We start from the raw sequence: 24,073 nt of genomic DNA on the forward strand, positions 1-24,073 counted from the left end.
CTGCGAGTCAGTCCTGTCCTAAGGGGTTCTGGGTTCAAACCACCCTCCTGACGAAGGGCCCCCTCTTGCCTTCTCCCCACAGTGACATTGCTGGGCCATCAAGTGAACACAAGGCCTTGGTGTTCACCATTCCAGCCCATCCAGGACTGTTTACTAGACTAATCTGGAACAATAAACCTGTCCGCACCCCCTGGCGCCTGCCACACCCCGTCCCAGGCCCGTGTATGAAGACGTGTTTAAATTCCAGGCCTACACTCAGCAGACACCGCAGCTCATGCCCAGCGAGCATGGGCCGGTGGGCCCAGGAGGCTCAGGGGTCCTGGTGGCCGGGCCTCCACGCACAGCCATGCAGGGACAGGGAGGCGGCGAGAAGGTGAGAGGCCTTCTCCTGGTGTTTGTTGTTCCATGTCAAAGCCTTATCGTAAACATTATCCTAGAGAGGGCCACCAAAGCTACGTGTGAGGAAGGTTTGTTATTCTTAAGTGGCCAGGAACAGAAGTAGTGGAGGCCTGGGAGTCAGTGAGCAACGCCAGACGTGGGAATTCAGGATGAATGAGCAAGAAACAGAAATCAGGGCAAGACAATTCATTCCCCGCCTGTTCACAGCTCCTTATAAGACCCACTCTAGCATTCACCCCTGTACCTCAATGACCAGAGGGCATATCTGACTCTAAAATGAGCTCCTTAAGGGTGGGTACCAAGTCCAGTGAATCCACACATCCAAGATTCCTAGAGAATCAGCAGAAAGTCAGTGTTGAATGAATGAATGAGTGTCGCTTCCCCGCGTTCATCGGAAGGGCTAAGAATGCTCAGAAAGGAGCACATTATTACACTGAAGTCCAGGTGTTGGGAAGCTGGTCTGGAACCCAACCCTGTCTTTTACCAGCTGTGTGGCCTTGAGCCTGTCACTCCACTCTCTTTCTTTGATTTGCCAGCAAAGGATACAATCCCTGCTGGATCTCTAAGAGTACAGATTCCAGGACCTGACTGCCCAGGCCTGGATAGCCATTCCACCCCTCTCTGGCTTTGTCACCTTTGGTAAGATACTTAATGTCTCTCTTGCAGCCGTTTTCTTTAATCTTTTAAATGAGACTAATACCAGATGTGCCTCTAGTATGTGAGTTGTTGTGAGACTTAAGCAAGTTAGCAATTTCCTGGCACATAGTAAGTACTCAATTAACATAGCAATTCTAACAGTGAGTGGATGAGGATGGCTCTATAAATTCAAAGCATGGATACAAGGCAGGAGATGCAGGGGAAAGGGCACGAGATTCCGGATCAGCATCCTTCTTTCTTCCTTCTCTTCTAAAATATTTCCTGAGTGTCTTCTGTGTCTTGGGGGTTCAATAGGGGAACAGAGAGGCAGGTCCCCTGCCCACATGGAGCGCTCTGTCTAGAGACACAGGGAGCAGGGAATTACTTGAAAAGGGAAATGCAGTGGGATAAGTGTTGAGACCAAGGCAAGCCTTGGGAAGCCACCAAACCCAGCCTTCGTTGGGGGAGTCTGGGATGACAGCCCGGGTTATAGTCCTGGCCCCGCCCACTCCAGCCTGGCCATGCTGGGGCTGCCTCTTAAGCTATCTGGTCTCAGTTTCTTATCTGTAATGTGCTAACAATAATTACTTCCTAGCCACTGCTGACTATTTCGCAACGATGCGGCAAAGTGTGTAGGATTAATAAGGACTGTGTCAATGGGTATTTGCTGGGAGATTCTGGAAATCCAGAGGCAAATGTGTAGTCCAAGGGAATCTGGAGTGCAAAGGGAGCCTAGAGACTTGGGTTGGAGCCTGCTTTGCCCCTGGCTCACCATGTGGCCTTGGGCGAGACTCACCCAAAGGCTCTGGCCCCTCTCTCCTGTCCTCCTCTAATCCATGAGAGCGTAAGATGCACTCAGTAGATCCCAGACTGCATCCAGGGCACCCTTAGGTACCACAGAGAGGCCTTAGCGCTCCCTGCTGCAGAAAGTTTACATTTTTATATTCCCCACATTTTGAGTGCTGAATGAGATTCCTTTGGAAAAGGAACAAAGACTAAAAATGGCCTGAAAAACCACTGGTCCGGATGACCACAGGGGGCCTTTCCAGCTCTAATCCAGGAAGGTTTGGGTTTATTTTTTCCTGCAACTTTATGTAACAACACTTGCACAGAACTTCCAACATGCCAGGGGTGTTTCTCAGCACCTGGCAGGCATTAAGGTATTGGAATCACTAGAACATCCCCCAGCTCCATGAGGATTGCATGATTGCCAAAGCAATTCCATGAGTCAAGGATAGTCAGGGGAGCCATTGCCCCTCCAGCTGGGCCTTCTGGGCTCTTGGGCTAATGACCTCACCCCAGGCCAGGTGGTGCTTTGGCCAAGCAACTCTGAGATGCAGCAGGGCAGGTGTGTGCAGAGGCAGGGTGTGGTCACAGGAAGTCTACGTGGCCCAGTCTCCCAGAGGACAGTGGTCCAGCTCAACATGGATGCTTTTACCCAAGGCATGTGTGAGGAAGGGGCTGTTGCCTTAGCAGTGTTCACAGAAACAGGTCCACTCACTGCCTCCTGTGGTCCATCCCCAGCCACCAGGCTGCCATCAACACCCTGCACCAGGTGGCTTCAGATTGGATTTCAGGGGTGGTGGCCAGAGCCAGGAGGCCTAGAGAAGGCTCAGAGGTGGGGGTTGGGGTCTGACCTCATCCCCGGCCAGCTTATTGGATCTCTGTACAAATCCAGCTCAGCTGCTTAGCCAGAAACAAAAATGGGAGGAGGTGGATGGAGGATAGCTCACGAGCTCACGAGCTGGGCCCTGCTGCCAACGTCAGCATTTTGGCCAGACTTTTAAGTACCTATTTTGTGAGCTCTTCTACTCTGCCACATGGTGGTGGCATGACCCAAATGCAGACAGGGTGCCAGAGTTCTAGGGACCGGTCCTTAGGGCTTGACTAGCAGCCTTGACCTATGAAGTGCTAGAATGCTCACAAAGGAACACGTTATCATGTAGTGCTAGAAAAAGGGTGGAGTGACACCAGGCACCATGCTCACCGTTGATGATATGCAAATGAATGAAATGCCGTTTCTGTCTTCAAGAAGCCTGAAGGGAGTCAGGTAGCTGAATAGTAATTACAATATAATGTTCACATCATGGTGGAGGGAATTGTGTTATCTATTGCCACAATTATTCCCTGAGCATTCACAGGAAGCATGTACTCCTCTTGAACCTGGGCCAATTGTGTGTAGGCTGGTGGCTCAGCTGGCCTTGGCTGGGCTCGCTCACGTGTCTTGGAATCGGCTGACTGTTGACTGATCTAGAAGATGAGCTCTGCTCTCATCCTCCAGCAGGCTACTGTGGGCCTCTTCTTTTGCAATGGCAGAGATAGAAGAAGAGACAGCAGCAAAATACAAATGCTTTGGGGGGATCCATTTGTAGGAGTTACTGACAATCCATTGACCAAAGCAAGACACATGGCTGAGCCCAGAGTCAGAGTGGGAGGGAACTCTAGGACTCCAAAAAGGGCGTGAATCCAGGGAGCATTTGGAGGCTGTAATGTCTGCCATACATGGGACCATAGGAACACCAAGGAAGGCTTAACCCAGCCCGAGGTGGTCAGAAAAGCTTTGTGGAAGAGATGACATCTGAGCAGAGTCCAGATGGCATGCACAGAGGCACAGAAGCAAAAGATGGCTTTGTTTGAGGAACGCTGAGTAGTTTAGTCTTTGGAGAGTAAGGACAGGGTAAGAAATGAGATTGGAGACCATAACAGGGTCCAGGTCACCGCTTCGGAGGCTTTACTGAAGAGCTGGGCCTCTATCCAAAGGGCACAAGGGACCTGGAAAAGCTCTGAGCAAAAAGGAGAAAATGAGAGACCATCAGGCCCATGCTTTAAAGAGATGACTCCAGCAGAGGAATATAGGTTGGGTGGGAAGGGCAGGGGTCTTGGGGGACTCAGAGAAAGATGCTTAGGCCTAGATTGGTGCAGACCAAGAGGGTAAGGGTCTGTCATCCAAGACATTGCCAACGGAATGATCAGCGCCTGCGGGCATATGAGCAGGGGCTGCGGAAACACCAGGGCAGACCACCTCCTGACATTTTGGACAGAGATGGCAACAAGTTTTTTTCTCTCCATTTGTGCTAAATAGCCCAAACCACGGTCAGACTCCTTCCTTAGGTTGGCCAAAGGAGTCTGGGAGACGCAGTCACACAAAGCTGTGCTCTAACCCCATCTGTAAAGAATCGAGCTAGTCCTCTCCTCTCACTGGGCCTCAGTTTCCCCATCTAAACTAGGGGCACTGGATTAGATAATTGCTCAGGGCACTCATGCATCAGGCAGGCCATGTTCCATTAGCACCATAGGCCTCAAATGCCAGAGGTGATCAGGCTGCCCAAGAATTCTCCAGGGAGCTTGTTAAAAATAGGGATAGATCCTGGGTCTCACCTCAGACACTCTGATTCCAGAGGGTAGCACATGGGCATCTGATTTTTTGTATAGCCCTCCAGGTCATCCTGATGCCCGACTGAAGCCCAGCTGTGTCCCCAAGGCCCAGCCCCGTGCCTCAGACTACAGAGGAGCTTCAGGTCCCACGTGCTGAAGGCAAGCTTGGATCTTCCTTCAGGGAAATCCAGCCCCAAAGGGGTCCTGGTTTGAGGAAGCCTTCCGAGGAGGTGGCATTTTGATTGGTTTAGCATCTTTTGGGTTTTTTTTTTCCTCATTTGTTAGTTTTGCTTTGAGTCTGCTCATTCTAGAACCAAAAAAGAAAAAAGGAAATGAAAGGAATGCACAGGAAAACAAAGGCGTTCAAAGAAAATCTCACCCATCATTCCAAAACCCAGACATCTAGGTTTCTCATTTCAGGCCCTTGTTAGATAAGATGTTGGTGCCCAGAGCCAGAGGGGGAGCCTGTGTGGGCCAAGGGCTGCAGGTGGAATAGGCAAAACGTATTCGGAGACCAGTGAGCAAGGAGCGGGAAATGTGGAGCCGGTCAGGCTGCGCTGCCGGTGCTGGGCCCCACGCTCCTTCTCTGTTTTAGGGCCTGTTGCCCGAATTCCGGAGTGGGGCGAGCCGGTCCTGGAGGCCAGCCCGAGTCCCTGAGCACAGCCCTTTCCTCTGCCCAGGTGCTGTTTGCCCTGAACCAGACCCTGCTGCAGCACGAGAGCGTGCGGGCCGGGAGCCTGCAGGCACCCTACACCACGGAGGATCTCATCAAACACTACAACTGCGGGGACCTCAATGCCGTCATCTTCAACCACGACACGTCCCAGGTGAGCCCTCCTCCCCTCGCCTCATGGGCACTCTGGGTACCAGCTCCAATAGGCCTTGAGCCCGACCCATAGGAACCCACCTGGAATTTATTAGGCACCTACTGTGTACCAGGCACAGGTAATCTCTCCAGCTCATGGTAGCCAGGAGCTGCTGTTATCCCCATTTTACAGACGGGGAAACTGAGGCACAGAGAAGGGAAGAGACTTTGAAACTGAGGCACAGAGAAAGGAAGAGACTTTCCCAAGGCTACACCCTTTATCACGGGCAGAGTCGCAACTTCAGCCAGGTCTGTGTGGCTCTGCAGCCTGGGACCCTGGAAGTTTAGCTCATCAGGACTGGAGGCTCCTGAGAGGTTCAGTTCAATCTCTGGGGACACTGAGACCCAGGGAAGGATAAACTTCACAGTTACTCAGAGGTTGGACTTGAGTCTAGCCCAGGGCATTCTGCCTTGATTTATCAAGTCCTAGAGGAAGTATTAACTGCAGGCTTGTCAGGCACACCACTGCTCAGACTCCTCTACTGCTGTCAGGATAAATTCCAAGATGCCCTCATAGGGCCTAGTCTGCTGACCTATGGAACTTGTAACTCTTCCCCTAATTCAGTTTGTCATTCACACCTCTGTGCCTTTGTTCAAGCATCTCTCTCCTCCTGGGTTCCTTCCACCTGGCCATGGTCAAATGTCACCTCCTCCAGGAAGCCTCTGTGATCTCCAGGACAGATTTAGGTACCCTGGCTCCTCTAGGCTGCCTGTGCTTCCCTGTATCATGGTGTTTGAGTATCCATTCATTCAAGAAGTAGTTGAGCTTGTCAGGACAGGCCATTTCTCTCCTCAGTACATTGCACTGGCTCCCCATTTCTCAGATAAAATCTAGAGTCTCTATGATGGCCAGCGTGGCCCCCATGCGTCTGCCTGTGCACCCTAATCTCATCCCCTGTTCTTCTGTGACCTCACCGTGCATGCTCCTCCTTCCTTTGCCCTAGTGCCCGGGATGCTCTTCCCCCAGGTTATCACTATGGCTCACTCTCTCTCTTCCTGTGACTTAACTCAGATATCACCGTTTCAGTGAGGCCAGCCCCAGCTTCCCTTACCCCCACTCTCACATTCCTCATGGCCTTTATTATGCTCCATTTTTCCCTTGGGATGTATCATCATCTAACGGGCTGTATGTTTTATTCATTAATCAATTACTCTCGTTGTCTCTCCCTCCCCAGGGCCCATATGCAAAGTAGGGCAGAGGGGAGATGAACTGCTCCACCGAGATCAGGAGAGCAACCCAGGCTGCCCCACGGGGGCACAGGCGGGCTCCGGCCCTGAGTCGGGACAAGGCCACACTGCCGCCATACAAATAAGCGCCAAATGCCCGGGTAGCAAGCCTAAATCCAGTGTCCATTTGCTGGGTGGGAGAAAGGTCTGGGTGAGGTGGGGCTGCCCTGCAGCTGGAGCCCTGGAAGTCTGCAGGGCAAGGACGGGGAGCAGGTAGGGGCTGCAGGGGTACAGGCCCTCTGTCTGCCGTCAGGGAAGGCATCAGGGAGCTAATCTGGGAACCAGGCCTGAGAGCAGAGTCCACCAAGTGGGAATGAAGAGAAGGCATGGCAAGCAGAGCCAGCAGCCCCATGCAGGGCCTTTCTGATGGTAGTTCTCAGAGGGCGTCAGTTGGATGGATGGAGTAACGAGATGGGATGAGGCTATTGATGTCAGAGACATCAGCAGAACCTGCACACCTGACGATCAGACCTGGACATGAATCCAGGGGACCCTACACTGAAGTCATCCCCTAAGTGCTCAGCCCATCTGCCTCGTCACTCCATCCCACACCTATCAGTCAAGGGCCCTGGGGACCTGACGTGTCCTCTTTAAAATGTAATCATGCATCTTGCACTTGAACTTGTCGCTGGAGATTTAAGGCTCCCGACAAGTCTAATGACATCATTAATTTTCTTCCATTGCAGTCCCAGCCCAAACCCAGGCCCCATCCTTGGCGTGGAGCCAAGGCCCATCAGCACAAAATACACAGAGAATGCTGGCCAGCAGCTGGGCAGCTTAGGCCAACCAGTGCCTAGCCCATCTCCTTCACAGCTTGGAATTTTAACTTTTGGGTTGTTGTCTTGTTAACTTTTTTTTAGCTCCTCAAGGAATGGTGGAGATCCGATTTTCCACCAATGCACACTTCTAGTCAGGGAGCATGGGAGGAAAGGCAGGCTACTTCCACAGGTCCCAGGGAGACGGCATCTTGGAAGCAAGGATGGAAAGGAGAATGCTGCCTTTGGGGGCCTGTGATGGTTCTGAAAGCCAACCGTTTGTCATCTCCATCTATACCACCTGCCTAAGGCCAACTGGACGTCACTGGGGAAAGAGGAGGCGCCAACTCTATCCTCGGACTAGTTGTATAATAGCTGACATTCATTAAAAACTTCGTTGTGCCATGCACTGCGCTAAGCGCTTACCAAATCTGATCTCATTCAATCCCTTTAACAACGTGTATCACTCCCACTTACAGATTTGGAAACTGAGTCTTAAGAGAGGCCAAGTAACTTGCTAGTTATAGAGAGAAGACTCAGCTAGTGAGTTTCAAAAGAGGGATCCAACTGATTTGTCCTGGCTGTCTGACTTCAGGACCCACGTTTTATAACCATTCTAACTCTCCTGCCTCTCAGCTCATTCATTCATTCACTCATTGAACAAATATTTATTTGTTGGCACAACATAGTCCCATGTTCTCTCCCATACCCAAGGAATAGAGAGAAGCCTATGAGAGGCATGTTTCCAGAAATATCTCTTTCGAGTCACAGCCTTTCTTGTGCTTCGCCCTACTCCGAAGCTTTGTTCTTATAGCTGCACTAAGTCAAAGTGTGGTCTGTTTTGTTGCAGTTATTCTTCCAGAATGATGGACAGGGTGGGGAGGGACTCCATTCCTTCATTTATTCGTTTGTCAAACAATCCCCAGGTACTGACTCTGTGCCTTTCCTGACACACCATAAAGACTGCTGTGTGCAGCTGTGCAAGTTGCTTACTGCTCAAGTCTAGGAGGCACCAGTCATATCATTGTCTTGTTCTTCCCAGGACAGTGAATCAGGCCTTCCTGGCAAAGAAACCTTATGGTGCACATCCCTCCACTTCCCCTCTAGTTCTGGAGAACGGACAAGTCCTTGGCCAGCAGATGGCAGAGGCAGGTGTCACAGCCTTCTCAGAGACCCCCAGGGTTCAGTCTCTGTTAACTCCTCCATTTTTCTCAGAAGAGAACTGACAACTTTGCAGTGTCTCTGAAAGCTGTGTCTGGGCTGCACACCCTGCCCATTGTGGCCATCCTAGTACACCAGGCACCTCCATACCCTCTTGCTGAACCGAATTCCTTCTACCTGCCAGTGCTGGGCATGGAGAGGACATGGAAGGAGTTAACAAGACGAGCCGTGCCCTGGCCTCCCAGGACCCATCAAGGCAGAGTCCCAGGCAGAATGCTGCATGTGGGACCTTGGCCTGGCTCTGACATTTCACCTGCCATTTGACTTTGCTTATGTCTCTGCATCTTTCCTGGTCTTGCTTTCTTCATCTGTCAAACTGGAATAACAATACCCATCTCATGGGGTTTTCAAAATTTATGTGAAATGCATGCAAAATGTGTGGTCCACAGTACAGGCTTAATAAAGGCAAGCTATCCCACCCCACCTGCGCTGTGAGCATTTATCTGAAGCCCCCCTTGCTCCCTGGAGAACTTAAGGCAGCCCCTGTCTTGCCTTTGCAGCTGCCCAACTTCATCAACACCACCCTCCCACCGCACGAGCAGGTGACAGCACAGGAGATTGACAGCTACTTCCGCCAGGAGCTGATCTACAAGCGGAATGAGCGGATGGGGAAAAGGGTCATGGCGCTTCTGCAGGAGAATGAAGACAAGATCTGCTTCTTTGCCTTCGGAGCAGGTTTGAGCAAGGGGAAGGAAGGGATTATTTGCAGAGCCTTTCCCTTGGAAGGGCTGGGGGATTCGTTAGACCCTAACATCTTAGTTTGCCAGGGCTGCTATAACAAAAACCTCAGCCTGATTGGCTTAAATACAGGAACGTGTCCTCTTGCAGTTCTGAATGCTAGAAGTCCAAATCAAGGTGTCAGCAGACCGTGCTTTCTCTACAGTCTAGCATTCAGCAGCAGCTCAGTCTCTGCCTCCATCCCATGGAGCGCTGTCTCCTTTTGTTTCCTCCTCTGGCTCCTACACCATGTCCCAGTTTCCACTCATATTGGATTAAGGCCGCTCCTGTTTCAATTTGGCCTCATCTTAATAGGATCTTGAAAGATCCCATTTACAAATAAGTTCACACCCACAGGCCCAGGGGTTCAGATTGGAACATGTCTTTGCGGAGGACGTGATTCAATCTACCACGCCCATCCTGCCCTCTACTTCAGAAGGGGACATCTTGAGGCCCCAATTGGGGCAGGAGAAGCCACATGGGATTCAGCAGCAGGGCTGGGGGGCCAAACATGAGCTCAGTCCCGGGCTCTTCAGTGACTGTTCACCCAGGAAAGAGGAATGACCCCTGTGGAGACCAGGACAACCTCTGTGGCCCTTTCATGCCCCAGAAGGCCATGTGGAGAATCCAGAACTGGAGCCAACTCCACTGTCCAGCCCAGCCTTGGGCCTCCTGAAAGGAGCCAGGGCTAAAGCTGTGAGAGCCAAGGGCCCAGTGGGGAAAAGGTGGGGTCTGGGACTCTCAACCCAGCCCCATCCAGACTGCATGACACTGGCATAGAGCCCTCCTTGAGGCTCAATTCCCTTACCTGGAAATGGGCAGAGAGCCATAACTAATTGAATAAAAATATATCTACCTAGTTGAATTATTGTAAAGATTAGTAATGAGAGAAAAACAACCTGCCACATGGGAGAAGCTCAAAATTGCAGCCACCATTATCATCAGCATTGTCCTGATAATAAAACCAAGGCTAATGCCTCCTTCTTTGGGCACCTGAACTCTTCATGCAAAGGGAAGTCCAGATGTTCAGATACAGGACTCACCTTAGCATATCTCTCTGCTCCCTCTCCATTCTCTCCCTCCTCTTCTTCTCCTTTACCAATTGGGATCAGGAGATTGTATTTGCCTACTTTATTAGTCAGTTTTGCTCAGTAACTTACAATGACAATGTACCTGCTCATGTTACCTGCAATTTGGGTTGACAGCATTCACCCCCTGTTTTGTGGGAATTAAATGCAAGGGTTTATGGAAGAGCTCAGCCATGCCCGGTACTGCCAACATTGCTGCTGCCCTCCTACCCTTCTCTTTCTTGACCCAGTGCCCACCCACTGCCCAGCCAGATCAGGTGGAGTCAGATCAAGTTGAGGAGTCAGTCTAACTCAGAAGGGCCCTTTTGGCACATCCTGATTTTGTAATGGGGTGTGTTCATGATTTAAGTCTGTCCCCCTAATTCCACTCATATACTTCAAGGGCAAGAGCCAGAGGTACCTGGCTTGTCTGTACCTTTCTTCTTTCCTCTTCAACCCTCAGCACAGTCAAGGCACATAGGGGTGGCTCCAAAATGGGCACAGGGACTCTAGGATAGCCTCTTTAAGGCCGCAGCTGCAGCTGGATGGCAAGAGTTGTGGGCTCCTGTTGGAACTCTGCCATGACCTGTTGTGGCCTCTGGAAAATCCCTTCCCCTCTTGCAGCCTTAATTTACTCATATGAACAGAAAGAGACAGCACTTACTGGTTTCTAAGGGTCCTTCCTGCTGAAACATCTATAACTGCAAGAGCTAGTCAAGTCAGACACAGGTTCAGAGAAGGGAGGGCTTCCTATGGAAGTCCTGGAAAGCTTCCTGGAAGAGCTGGCATGAGGAAGACCTTGACTGTCCACATGGAAGGGCTGAGGCCACTCTTCAGCTGCCAGACACCTGCTGATGGCCTAGTGTGAGTCAGAACAGCTTTGTGGACCATGCAGAAATATCCTCTCCAACTCACCCTCTCCTTCTCACTCACCATACAGCGGCTTCCCAACCTTCCTTCCTATAAGCATCTAGGCACTGTATTCTCTGCTGGTACAGCTCCCAGCTGACTTCAACAGAGGAGCCACTCTGGGCTCATCCAGCCTCAGGCTCAACTCCAGGTCCAGCAGGAGCCCCAGAAGAGCCCAGTCACAAGGGAGACCAATAAAGAAATGAGATTCCACATGCCCCACCTGACCTCAGTGGGCTCTCACTGCCCACCTACCCCAAGTCCCAGGACCAGGGTCACTGAGGGAGAGGAACCAGAAGATAGCCTCTGGGATAGCCTCTTTAAGGCCACAGCTCTTTCCTGTGGGAGAGGAACCAGAAGAGCTTAGAGATGAAAATCACAGGAGTGAGGACAGCCCTGGGCACAGACCTCCTTTTCCCTAAACCTTAGATCCATGGGGACATGATTGTCCCTTCGAGCACCAGGTGAGCACTCAGGCATCATGCCAAACTCCAGCTTCTTCTCCAACCCCAAAGTCCAGTCAGGCATGGGTAGGTCCTACTGATAGAACCACCAAAAAGATTTGAAGCCCATCCACTGCTGTCCATTCCCACTGCTACTTCCCCATCCCAAGCATCCATCAACTCAACACCCTCTTCTTCATCTTCTCCCTGCCTCCAGTCTGCTCCCCACAGTGTAGCCCAGCAAATGGTGTTAGGTCTGTCTCCCACACCCAACTTGAGTTCCCCTGGAGGGATGGCACCAGGGCACACTCATCCCTTTTTCTTTGGCAGCGTGTCATAGGTTTGGGGAGAGTGAATAAAAGAATGAATGAGGAAATGAATGAATAAACAAATGAATGAGCAATGACCATAGCTTCCCCATCCTGCTTTCCTCTCGGCCCAGTAAGCTTCTTCAGAAAGACCAGCAGTAAAGTCAGGTCTTTACAAATAGAGCCCCACCTCAGCTCTCATAGACTTGCTCTCCAAAAACAGATGCAGATCTTGTTGGCATCTGTCACTTCTGGTTCAGCTACTCCTGGAACAAATTGCCCACACTGAGCTACAGAGTTACACTAAACCCAAGAATTTCAGAGCTGGAAGGAGCTTCTGAGCTTGAACTTGCCTACCTCATCATAGCCGTGGGCAAATTGAGGTTCCCACAGGAGAGGGACATGGGTGGAGGCTTGTGGCAAGCCAGGGGAATAACTGAGACAGGACCCCAGGCCCATGAGCTGTGATCCAAGGTCACTTGTTCTCTGTGGTGCAAGGAGCCAGCCAAGTGGGCCTACAACAGTCATTGGCAGGGAACTTGTACATGACAATCTGTGATGAGAAAAGTCCACTCCTGCCTCTTTACACTCCTGCATTATGTAGCTCCCAAGACGCACATCCAATGACAGGCTAGAGGATTTACGTGCAGGGCCAAGCCAAGTACTCAAGGTGGCAGGCAGCCTGCTTCCATACCTGCTCCATCTTCACACTCCCGTGCTGGATGCCTCTGCGTTGCCAGCTTGGGGTCATGTCAGGCTGTTGGCCCATCCCCATCAGATCCTTAAAGAAGAAGGGAGGGTCTAAGACACGGGAAATCCTCCTAGCTATCCCCCAGTCACATGCCTGCTCACGCCATAGACTTTCAGATCCAGTTTCAATGGTTGTCTCTAGCAAACATCGGCCACAGAAACACATTTAGAAGATACTCCAGGGACAGTAACCGGAGCCAGGTCCCTGCTGAGGTTCTGCCAATCTATAACAAGCCCAGCCTCCTCAAAGTCCAGCCAAATTCAGGTCCTGAAAGCTCTGGGGCGCTAGAATTCCAGAAAGAGGGAGCAAGCTAAGGAAAGGGAGAGAACCAGAGCCTGCCTGGCTCCTCCCCTGCCTAGCAAGACCCTGCAGCAGCCCATTCCAGCTCCAGAATCCCACCCCAGAGCCCGCTAGTACACACTGGATTTCCAGTGCTGAAGCCAGACTGGCCTCTCCTCTGTTCTATTCTACACGGTGGTTCAGAGCAAAGGGTAAGAGCTTTGGAATCAGCAGGAAGGGGTTGAAAGCATGACAGTACCCCTATTGGCTAAGAGGCCCTAGGAAAGCCATTTTACCTCCTGGAGCCTCAGCCTCTCATCTATATATACCTACCCCATGGGATTATGTCCATTTTAGACCATAGGCTTAAAACTCTTAATCGTGGTCGAGGGGTTCTTACAATAAAATCCCGGGCTGTATGCCAGGCACCATTCTAGGCTCTTTGATTACATTTCCTTTGATCTTTGTAGAGACACCATGGAATTGGTCTCATTATATTCAGTTTGCAGATGAAAAACAAAGGCCCAGAGAGGACCAGTGAATCCCTGAAGGCCATGCAAACAGAGATCTGATTTGAGCCCTAGCTCCTTGGGCTCCAGTCTTGGTCTTTTCCTCTGCACATTGTGTCCTTGCTGTTATATCTGAGAAATATGATGATTTTGTGGAACAGGGTGTCTGGTTGGTAAATCGCCCAAAAGAATATTCTTCTTAGTGTCTGTGGTATTTCGGCAGCATTCGCTCTTTGACCACTTCTGGGGGGATGCAAGTTCACGTGTCGTTGGCATGTGGATGTGTATAAATTCTCTGAGCACATCTGAGCTTGAGTGATACCTGGGGTCCATTGGGAAGCCCTGCCTCTCAGGAGGGGCCCATAGCCAGTGTGTTAAGTCCAGCCATCCTGGAAGAAGTGAGGCTGAGGCTGATTACACAGCACAAGGGGGGATGAGGAGGGAATTACTGGCCTTGAGTTCCGAGAAGACAGGAAAGCTGGGGGCCAGAGCTCAGCTGGAGGGTCTGGCCTTAGTTAGAGGAGGGCACCTCTTCACTTTGTAACTGAAGAGAAGGAGGGAGGAAGCTTGCAGGCAGGCTTGGTGGTGGAAAGTTAAGAAAGTTCCCAACTGATAGCTTTTGATTTCTCTATAAAGTAGAAGCTGAAGTCATCTGTGGAGAAAAAGGATAAAGGTGGGAGAGCTCCTGTGGGCCATCTGTGATTGATTGGTGATGGCTGCCTGCCTGGAGCATGATGTTGAGAAGGATGCTAAGCCACTGCAGAGCTCTTGGGAAGAGGTCCTGATTGATTAGTGATGTCTGCTGTGGGACAGGGTTAGGACACATGGGTGATGCCTATCTATTTTGCCTGTGCTAAGAATACAGAAAATGCTGATTGGCAGTGAGGGCTATAAACCTGCAATGTCTCAGGTTGTGTGTTGTAACACTTTTTCTATCAACGCAGAACTGCTAGGATATAACTGTGAGTGCTGTCCCCAGGCCTGTCTCCTGATTTTATCCTAATACTTGCTGCTTAGAAATCATCCATGTGTGTAAACCAACCCAGGGCAGGGCCCATATCCCCTCAGAATGATCAACACCTATTAGATGTTCTATAAAAATATACTAGGCCAAATCAACCGGAATCACATCTGTTCCGTTCAATCACATGACTCTCCTGGGCTTCAAGTCTCGGGTATGTCCCAGGCTAAGACATGGAAAGAAAAAGCTAATTTTATCCCTAGCTCCAGGAAAACTGGGACTTCTGCAAGTTGTGCTTTACTTGTTCAGTCATCCAGGAATCCTCTAGCATATTTTTTTTTCTTGGAATAGTCTGAGTAATACAGGAATTAGGAAAGCTGAATTGGAGACATACCCAGACCCCAGGTTAGAACAGATAACCTCTAGGGTCCATTCATTTCTAACGAGAGCCTGAGGGCTATCTCATTGTCTATAACCCTAGCATGCAGTTACTCCAATATAGCTTTTGATATTCCAGAATCCTTTGGTCTTAACATCCTTTCATTCTAAGATTCTAATAATAGTCTGTCATTGTAGCATTTGGACATAATTTGAGTTAACTACTCTTGGGCTCCTTGGGAGAAATATGGAGCTAAGAGCCTTCCCAGGACCTGGACATCACTCCACATAGGGGTCGCTGCCATTTACTCCCTCAGAAAATAGAATTCCAAGCAGAAAGCAGAATTCAAAGGGCTAAATAGTGGGTTGTGGGAGCCCTGGAGACAGAGATGCTGTATCTGCTACCCTGACTACCACTCATACACCCAGCATCCGGGCCCACGCCAGCCCCTGTCTCTTGTCCCAGCTGAGATGCTACACACCTTTGATCAGAAACATGCCTCTGGATCTGGGACACTGAAACAGAGCAGAGGTGGAGACCCAGGCATGAGGGAGGGGTCAGCAATTTCTTTCATTCTGAGACTTTCCATGTGGACTTCTCAGAGCCTTTCTTCTCTCAGCTGCAGGGTGGGACTTCAACAGGGTGGGTGTTCAGGACCCTTCTAGCCCCAACATATTGTGGTTCTTCTCAAGGTTTGAATGATTGGCACTGAAAGGAGAAAGGATAAATCCAAGAAGGCTTCCTGTAGGAGGTGAGAACTGGTTGAAATTTCCCTGCTACAGGTCCCACTGACTTCCAATTCTTCTCATCAGCCCCAGAGTCCTTAGGACAAGACCCACATCCAACTCCTTCCCTGCCTTAGTTCTGTACTTGGTGGCCTCAGGAAAGGGAGTCTCTTAGAGCTCATGGCTAGGCACAAGAAAGTGGCAGTGGTCCATGTAGGGTCTTTTCAACCTTAGAAAGAAGAGGCCTTGAAAATAGGTGACACAAACCCAGCTGTTTTCTCCTCTCTCAGCCTGCCACACTCCCTACACTGGGGCAGTGAAGCCACAATGGTCAAAACTTTTTCAAAATTTCCAACAGTGCTTCACAACACCCTGCCACCCCCACCGTGTACACATCTGGCAGCCAGCACACCTGCTCTGGGTCTCAATCCTTGGCCAGACTTGTTGGCCAGAGAGCATCCGGCCAGGCAGAGGAAAGTCCCATCTTCTGGCTTGTCCCTAATTACAGCCAATCCTGGCCCTCTGGAGCAGAGACAGGGGCACAACTGCATTTGCAAGCCAGAAGAGAGTGGAGACCAACAGCGTACCCTCTTCCCAAGCTAGATCTCTAAGGCTGCTCCATCTGTGAAGGAGGATTTATGAAATGTTAACACTGGGCTTCAGCACTCTTGCAGGGCAGGGTGGGGAAGGCAAGCGGAGAAAGTGTGAAGTAGTCAGAGATTAAGATCCTGGGCTCTGGAGCCAGACTGCCTGAAATTACAAGCCCAGCATTTCTCGCTGTGAGCCATGCAGCCTTGAACAAATCAGTTCCTTAGCTTCCCTCAAGCCTCTGATTTCTCCTCTGTCAGACGAGCATGAGATTCAATGGCCTCCATGCCTAGAACGGCCTCATCGTTCCATCGATGTTAGGTCCTGGTTACCACTGTTCTTTCTGGGTCTCTGGGTCTGCAGTCCCCAAGGACAGCCTCTGAGGGCAGGGCAGTAAGGCAGAGGGGGCCCACGGGCTGTGTGGCTTCTGAGGACGAGCTGGGACACTGCAGGTTCCAGCGGGAAGTGACAATGAAGCTCAGGACTCTGTGGGCTCCCGGCTGGCCGGCGCAGTGGAGTCCTGGGTGCAACGATTCTAAGAAGGGAGCGCTGCGTGGTGTGAAGAGTGACTGTCACTGTCACAGCCCGGCGATCGCTGGCGATCCCTGGTCCCTGAGTTGGACAGCACCCCCTGCAGGTCACAGAGCCAATCGCAGGCTCTGGCTCACAGGTTCTCCCCGCAGCTGCCTCTGCTGACCTCCGAGCCCCCTGCACCGTCAGTGCCCAGGTCTGGAGGGAAGGGGGCCACGTCTGACCCATCTTCGGTCCTCAGGGCCCGGCGCTGCCTGATGCGTAGTTGGACCCAGTAAAGGTTTGTGGAGGGAGAGCGGCGGGCTCCAGGCCCTGAGAGTCCAGGCTGGTTAAAACCCCAGGGCTTAAGCTGTCACCCTTTCAGGGGATGTAGGGGAGCACTGTGCATGTGCTTGCTGTGCCCTCTGTTGGGAAGACCCTCCTTCTTCCTACATTCTTGCGAATCCTGCAAGACTCGTCCCTGGGGTCCGCTCTTATGAGAAGCATTTACCATCCCCTAGTCTGGGTCCCACCCCGTCAGCTTCTGCCCCAGAGCCCCGGATCATCCCTTCATCACTGCATATGGCTCATGCTGTCCTGTTGCTGTTTGTGTGTCCGTCTCCCCCTCCACACTGTGACCGCCTCAGGGGTGGGGACCGCTTGCCTCAGCTCCTGGTACAAGGCTGGGTACAGAGGAAGCATCACCTCAGTGTTTGCTGAACTGAAAAACCCCCACCCCTGACCTGGGCTGGCCTGCAGTCCAGGGGAAAAGAAATTTCGCTGCGCTGGATTTCCAACCGGGCACCACTTTGGAGACTGAAAGCCCTGCAGTTGCACTCAGTTGTCCATCCATCCTCCGGTCCGTCCGTCCATCCAACCCTCATGGCACACTTCTCAGAAAAACGAATGCTGCTCTATCTTGCTCCCGCTGGCCCATCCTGGCAGCTCAATTAGCATTTGAAAGTTTCTGTTGCATTAATTTCAGACGGCACATAAATATGAGCTCGGGATCCCTCTTCCAGAGGAAGAAAACTAGAAACCCAGTGTACTCGCAGGAGACAAAACATGTGTGTTGGCCGAGGGGAGCCGGTGTAACCCTGGAGCCTTTGTGGGAACATCTGGTTCTTCCCTCCTCCCCTCCACCCAGGGCCCCAACACTGTCTTGAAATTACCCTGTTAATTGGTGGCTTGTTCTTTCTGCACACTCACACAATCTTCTCCCCAATCTGCTGAACCTTGGAAGGTACACGTGTTCCTGACAATTTCCTGCCCCCAAACATGAACTCAGGATCCCTCGCAGCCGCAGATACTTCAGAGTGGGTGTATTGGAATGTGCAGTGAGCTGAGACAACTTTGGATTCAAGTCCAAGCTTTGCCTTTTACCAGCTGTGTGACCCTGGGCAAATCGCATCCCCTCATGGAGCGTCAGTTTCCTCATCCTCAAACGGGGGATACCTAGGAGGGAGGGTGAAATGAAACGTTTGAAAGGCATCATGCACTCAGGAGGCTCACTAAGTCCGAGTTTGTATTTGTATCACTAAATGATGGGATCGTGGATCAGGGAGGGCCCATGAAAACCATCTTGTCCAAACTCATACGGGCTCAGAGAGAAGAAGGAAATTCCCCATGGTCCCAGAGCCTGTTAGTTGCTGAGCCAGGACGGCACCAAGGCAGATGCTCTGCTCTGTCCTATCCTGCCTTCCAGGGTCTGAGAGTAAATTAAGGTTGTCGGGCTGTGCACAGGGGATGAGTAGAGGTGAGAGGGATGGGTAGAGGTGAGATCCAGTCTGCGTGCTGCTCACCAAGCCCAGACAAAGGCTTTTACACACCCTTTACACTAAAAGATCCTGGGTCCTGCATCCACCAGAGCAGGGTGCCTTTTCCATTACATAAGTGTACTTTAAGTGGGCCCTGGCTTGGGAGGTCAGAGGAGACAACCACCAATCCAGCCCCACCACTTTTCAGGACTATAATCCTCTTCCAGGCCTTTGCTCATACTGTTTCCCTGCCTCAACTGTCCTCCTCTACCCTTCCATTTGAATTGGCCCATCCTAGGGGTCCTATTACATGACCCCTCCTCCAGGAAGTCCTCCGTGTTATCCTTGGTGGATTAGTCTTTCCTCTGCCATCCCTCTTGTTCTTATTTCTGGGTTCTCTTTCTCCTCTCTCCTCTTTCTCCCTTTCTCTCCTTCCCTCTCTATCTCCATGTCTTCATATCTCTTTTTCCTATCTTTGTCTCTTTCTGTGCTTTGTATCCCTGCCTCTCTATATCCTTTTTTCTCTTTGTCTAGGTGTGTCTCTTTTTCCTTCAGCCCTTGCCAATGTCTCCGTGTCTCGTTATGCCTCTATTACCTCTGCCTCTGGACCCTCCCTCTCCTCCTCTCCTTTTTGTCTTTCACCTCCATTCTTCCCTGTGTCCCGGAGCTCTCTTCCTCTTCCTCCTCTCTCTCTCTGTGAATGTCTCTCTGTATGCCTCCTCTCTCTCTGTCTTGGTCTCTGTGTGCCCCCATCTTCCACAACTCACGTTCTCTCTTCACCTCTCCTCTTCCACACGCCTCAGCAGATGAAATGGAACGTGCCTTCCTGCAGAGAGCTGGCCAGAGAACAGCTGTCAGTGTTGGAAGGAACTGCTGAGCAGTGGCCAGGAGACCCTGGGAGCCTGGGCAAGCCATGTAGGCAAAGTCCCAACACCATGGGGCCCCTTTGAAAACTTTCCACGACCTTCCGTACAGGTTCCAGGATGGGTGTGGTGCTTTGTTTCAGGATTTCTGACCTTAGAGGCGAGCCAAAGCCCTGTCTGCCAGCCTCTGGGGACAACATGCGCTGGGCCCTGCCTAACTGCTCCAAGGGCCAAGATCCTGGGATTGGTGGAATTTGGAAAAGCATCACCAAGAGGCGAGGCTAAGGCTACAGGAGGAGGGAATCTGTGAGCTCAGTCTCCTGGGGAAAGGATGAGATCATGGAAAGGATATGGAGTAATAGGTTTTGTCATTCATTCATTCAACAAACATCCACTAAGCCATCACTGTGTGCCAGATTTGGGCTTAACCCTAAAGACAATAATGAATCAGGCATGGACCGTGTCCTCTGAAAGCTCATGGTCTCACCTTCAGTGGGTTTTGGGAACACATTCTGACAGAGTCACCTCCAGGGTACGGGAAGATCATTCTAGCTGCAGTGTGGAGGGTGAACTAAAGAGAACAAGGAGGGGTTTCTGCAGGGATTCTGGCAGAAGGCAATGCTGTCCTGGAACAGAGTCAAGCATGGCTGAGATATAAGACAAGGGGACTTTGATGGTGAAATGTATGAAAATAATGAGGGAAAGAAAAAGGTCACAACTAGAACCACCTGGCCAGGACATCGGTGCCCAGTTGGGACACAGGACATCCCAGGAGAGAAGAGCGCATTCAATTTTGTAGGTTCTGGAGGATGTTTAGGTGGGGCCGTCCGATAGGCAGTTGGACAGATGGGTCTGGGCTAAGATGGCAATTCCAGAGTCATCAGCCACCATGAGGGTAGGTGATAATGTCCAGAGTGTGAGTAGAGTGAGAAGAAAGGAGGCCAAGAACAGGGTTCCCAAGGGCTCCCACATTTATAGGGCAGAAGACAGAGGAACCCACAGAGAGGACAGAGAGAGGCCAAGGAGAGGCGTACAAAGAGAACCAGCGCAGGAGGGTGACTGGATGCTAAGGAAATTGCAAGTTTCAACAGCTCAACTACTGGGTCATAGAAATCAAATCCCAATAAAGGTGGGAGGCGTTGGAAACACAGGCTCTGGAGCATACGGCTTGCATTGCACAATTCTGGGGGCCTCCCGGAGTTGTGCCAGGATTGGCTTTGCCCTGCAAGGAAGGAGGTAAAGGCAAGTGTGGCCTAAGGAAATAGAAGATGGGACTCTGAAAGGATCGCTTCTGATTGCTTCCAATTTCTCCAAGTTCATAAAGGCTTCCGTCAAGGGATGTAAAGGAAAGCAATGAAAGACTGGAAGACTTCAGGGAGCGGATGGGGGCAGCGACCAGACATGTGAAAAAGATGCCGCAGTGGAGTGCTCAGAGCCCAGCAGGGCCTCTCTGAATGTTTCCTCTGCCTGTGTCTAGGAATGCTCCTTTTGGGGTGGCCACACAGCCGTCAGTAAATATTTGCTGCTGCTTCTGTACAGCCTGAGGCAGGGCTGTTTTCCCTGGCGGCTCTTGCTCTCCACTGGGCAGACGCAGGAACTGCTGTTGGGCCGTGAAGCCCCTGTCTTTAAACAAGTCTCCATGGAAGCAGAGCAGGAATCGCCTTTGCTGCCAGGAACGGATTCCGGGAGCTGCAGGCAGGGTGTTCTGTTGCCTGTGTCCTTGAGGCTGCCCCTCCAGGCCCCCTCTTCCAGCCTGACCTGCTCCAGGGCAAGGAAGGGTGGGCCGACTCCACGGCTCCTGCCCCACTGTGGGGAGACTGTCATCGGCCTGTCATTCAGGACTGCACACTCTGAGCTTTCCCAAAGGATGCTCACTCTCCTTTTCTCAATAGGGCTTTAAGCGGCTTTGATCAAAGAGCTCTATGCCCATTTGACAGTCAGTAAAACTGAGGCCTGGGCAGGGGAGCCATTTGCTTAGGATCACATACTGAATGAGAGATTCAGAGCCTTGGAGGGAGCCTGGGTCTTCTTTCCCCAAAAGTACTGGATCAGAACCAGAGCCCTGGCAGGGCCTGTTGATGCCTGCAGTGAGCTTGCCAAAACATATCTCTTCTGCAGTTAGCTTCCCAAACTTGCCCCGTTGTCTCTTACCTCTAAGCCTTTGCATATGCTGTTCCTTCTCCCTGCAACACCATCCCCCACAGTGCCATCATGCTCCCATCCTCACCTAGCTACCTTTTACCTAATCTTTCAGCTAGCAGCGTCTCCTCCAGAAAGTCTTTGTTAAGGGGTTGGATGCCTCCTCGGTGTCCCCCACAACTCTCTGTGCTTCCCCTGCATAGTGCTTAGCACCTAGATCAAAGAAGCCTTATTCACAAGACTGAGGGCTTGAAACCAGATCCTACCTCTTAACCACTGTCCAGCACAAGCTGTGCACTCAGTCCGTGCTTGTTAAATGAATGACATGAGTAGTGGAGGAAGGGAAGGAGGTAAGGAGGGAAATGGGAAGGAGTGGAGGAGGAAGGTTGGAAGGGAAGCAAAGAAGGAAGAAGACGTTTTCATAAGGGTCTCTGGAGTCAAACAAAACCTTCCCCATAGAATCTGAGCACTAGAGGAGATCACCAATATATAATCCAAGCCCTCCATTTTATACAGAAACTGAGGGCAATAGAGGGAAATGGGTTTGCTCAAGGTCTGAGTGACTGAGGTTGGTCCCAGACTGGAACCCAGGTCTCCCGTCCCCATCCAGTGATCTTTCACAGTGATACAGAGGTGGATTTTAGGAACTGCAGGGCTGTGGGGCGGGGGGGGGACTCCCTGGGGACCCGTGAAGCCAGAAGATGTGCTGGAGGGAGGTGCCAGGAAGGCTGCAGAGCTCACGCTCTGTCCCCGCCGCGGTGCACTCCCAGCCTCTCCCTCTTTGCCAGGTGCCTCTCCCTTCCCCTACAGCTTGTCCACTTTGTGTTCTCCTCAGACGTCCCCAGGGCTGTCAACATGCTGACCCTCTGGCTTCCCACCCGTCGCCACCCGTCACAGGCAATTAGAATAATAGTGCAGGGATCCCCCCCCACCCCAGGTTCTCGGATGAACGGTGAGCAGGAGGGGAGGTCCTGCCCACGCGAGTGGGGCCGCAGCATAGATACGTGGGATGGGGGGACCTGAGGGCCCTCGGCAACCATCCTGCCACCCCAGTGCTGCCCCAGATTGAATAAGTGGGGAGACCGAGGCCCAGAGAGGAAAGAGACCTGCTGGAGGCTGGCTTCTCAGTGCCTACTGTGCCCCCCATCCCTCGCCCCATCCCCACCCCCAAAGGAACCTTTCCTTGGCCTGTGTCCTCAGACCTCAAGCCTGCATCCCAGCAAAGGAAGGGGGTCCCCATTCTCCCCTGGGGCTTTGGACTAAAGAATTCATTTCTATATTCTCAGCGTCTGGCCCAGGGCTGGCCACAGAGCAGGTTCAGCATAAGTGTTTGTCGAATGAAGGGAAGGTGGGGGGAGAAATGGGAGGCCACCTCCCCGCTCGCAGCACACACAGCTGGGCCACTTCTGGAGGACTCGGTTCCGTGTTTGCACCTCCCCTATGCCGCCGTGACGGTCTGCTGGACCCTGAAGTCAGTGGGGCTTTCCCCACTGATGACTTCCACCCCAGTGAGTCCCCAGTGGCCGTTCCAGGGCCTGGCCTTAGGGTGGGCTCTGCTGCATAGATGTTGGATGGTGGTGAATAAAAGAATCCATGGATACTCAGATCCAGGCATATACTAAGCACATGCAGGGCAGTCCTTGCCCCGTGGGAGGCTAGTGAGGATACAAACACAGGCACACAGAGCCCCCTTCCATGCTAAGGAAGGGGTGCCGGAGTTGTTGGAGTTGAGAAGAATGAGCCTAAGATGTGCCAAGGGTTTGAGGGGCCTCACATGGCCACTGGAGGCTGTGTCAGTCCGGGACACAGTCATACCGCTGGTAACTCTGTAAGCCCTAACTACACACAGCCGCTGTCCCCTATCGTCCTCACAACCATCTGGAGGTTGCTACTGCAATTATTCCCATTTAATAGATGGGGAAACTGAGGCACGGGGCGGTTCAACTAGTGAGCAGGAGAGCCAGGTTTTGGAGCCAGGCAGGTGGCACAAGAGCTACACCCTCATCTCGATGCCACCCTGCCTCTGGGGGGGGTCTGAGGTCTCGACCTTGTTGTGGGTCACCAGGCCAGGCCATCGTCCCCAGTTGCTGGTGGCCTGGCATGGGGCTGAGCCCCCTTGTCTCTTGTGTTCCAGGTCACTTCCTGGGGAACAACACCGTCATCGATGTCCTCCGGCAGGCAGGGCTGCAGGTGGAGCACACACCTGCAGGGCGGGCCGTCCACAGGTAGGCAGCCAGGCGTCTTGGAGCGCCTTTGGGGGGTCTGGTTCCCGCAGCTGACACACCAGGTGGGTCTGACCCCTCGCTGCCTGGCGAGGCCGCGTCCTGCCTTCTCCCTCAGGCCCGCGGGCCAGCGTTGTGAAAAAGCCTCTGCTGAGATGGGGACAGGCCCTGCCTCGGGACTTGGAAGGCTTTCTCTCATCCAGAGGCAAGAGCGGAGGGCTGGGCTGGAGGCGGGGAGATGGGGAAGGCGGGCGGTGACAGTGTCTGGGCAGTGGGAGCTGGGGGAGCATTAGGATTTAAGAGCTCTTTAGGATTTAGAGACTGGTGATGGGGTGGGGGTGCAAAGACTCTAAAGGACTCCAGGCCGTGAATCGAGATGGTGCCATGGGAAGGAGTGGCTCGGCTTCCTCCCTGGGAACCAGTCCCGTCGCTGTGACCACCCTTCTGTCCCACCACACCCACGCCTCA

General features: G+C 52.0%; 1 protein-coding gene across 1 annotated transcript in view; it reads left to right on the forward strand.

Moving 5' to 3' along the window:
* The window catches only part of TRABD2B (TraB domain containing 2B), a 228,722-nt gene that overhangs the window by 188,908 nt on the left and 15,741 nt on the right, over positions 1–24,073 (forward strand). The window contains exons 3-5 of the mRNA XM_077149747.1: positions 5,091–5,237; positions 8,979–9,153; positions 23,518–23,608. Of these exons, the coding sequence (XP_077005862.1) occupies positions 5,091–5,237; positions 8,979–9,153; positions 23,518–23,608 (413 nt within the window). The remainder of the gene's footprint in view (positions 1–5,090; positions 5,238–8,978; positions 9,154–23,517; positions 23,609–24,073) is intronic.

Source organism: Tamandua tetradactyla, chromosome 2 (assembly GCF_023851605.1).
Source record: "Tamandua tetradactyla isolate mTamTet1 chromosome 2, mTamTet1.pri, whole genome shotgun sequence".
Lineage (NCBI taxonomy): Eukaryota > Metazoa > Chordata > Mammalia > Pilosa > Myrmecophagidae > Tamandua > Tamandua tetradactyla.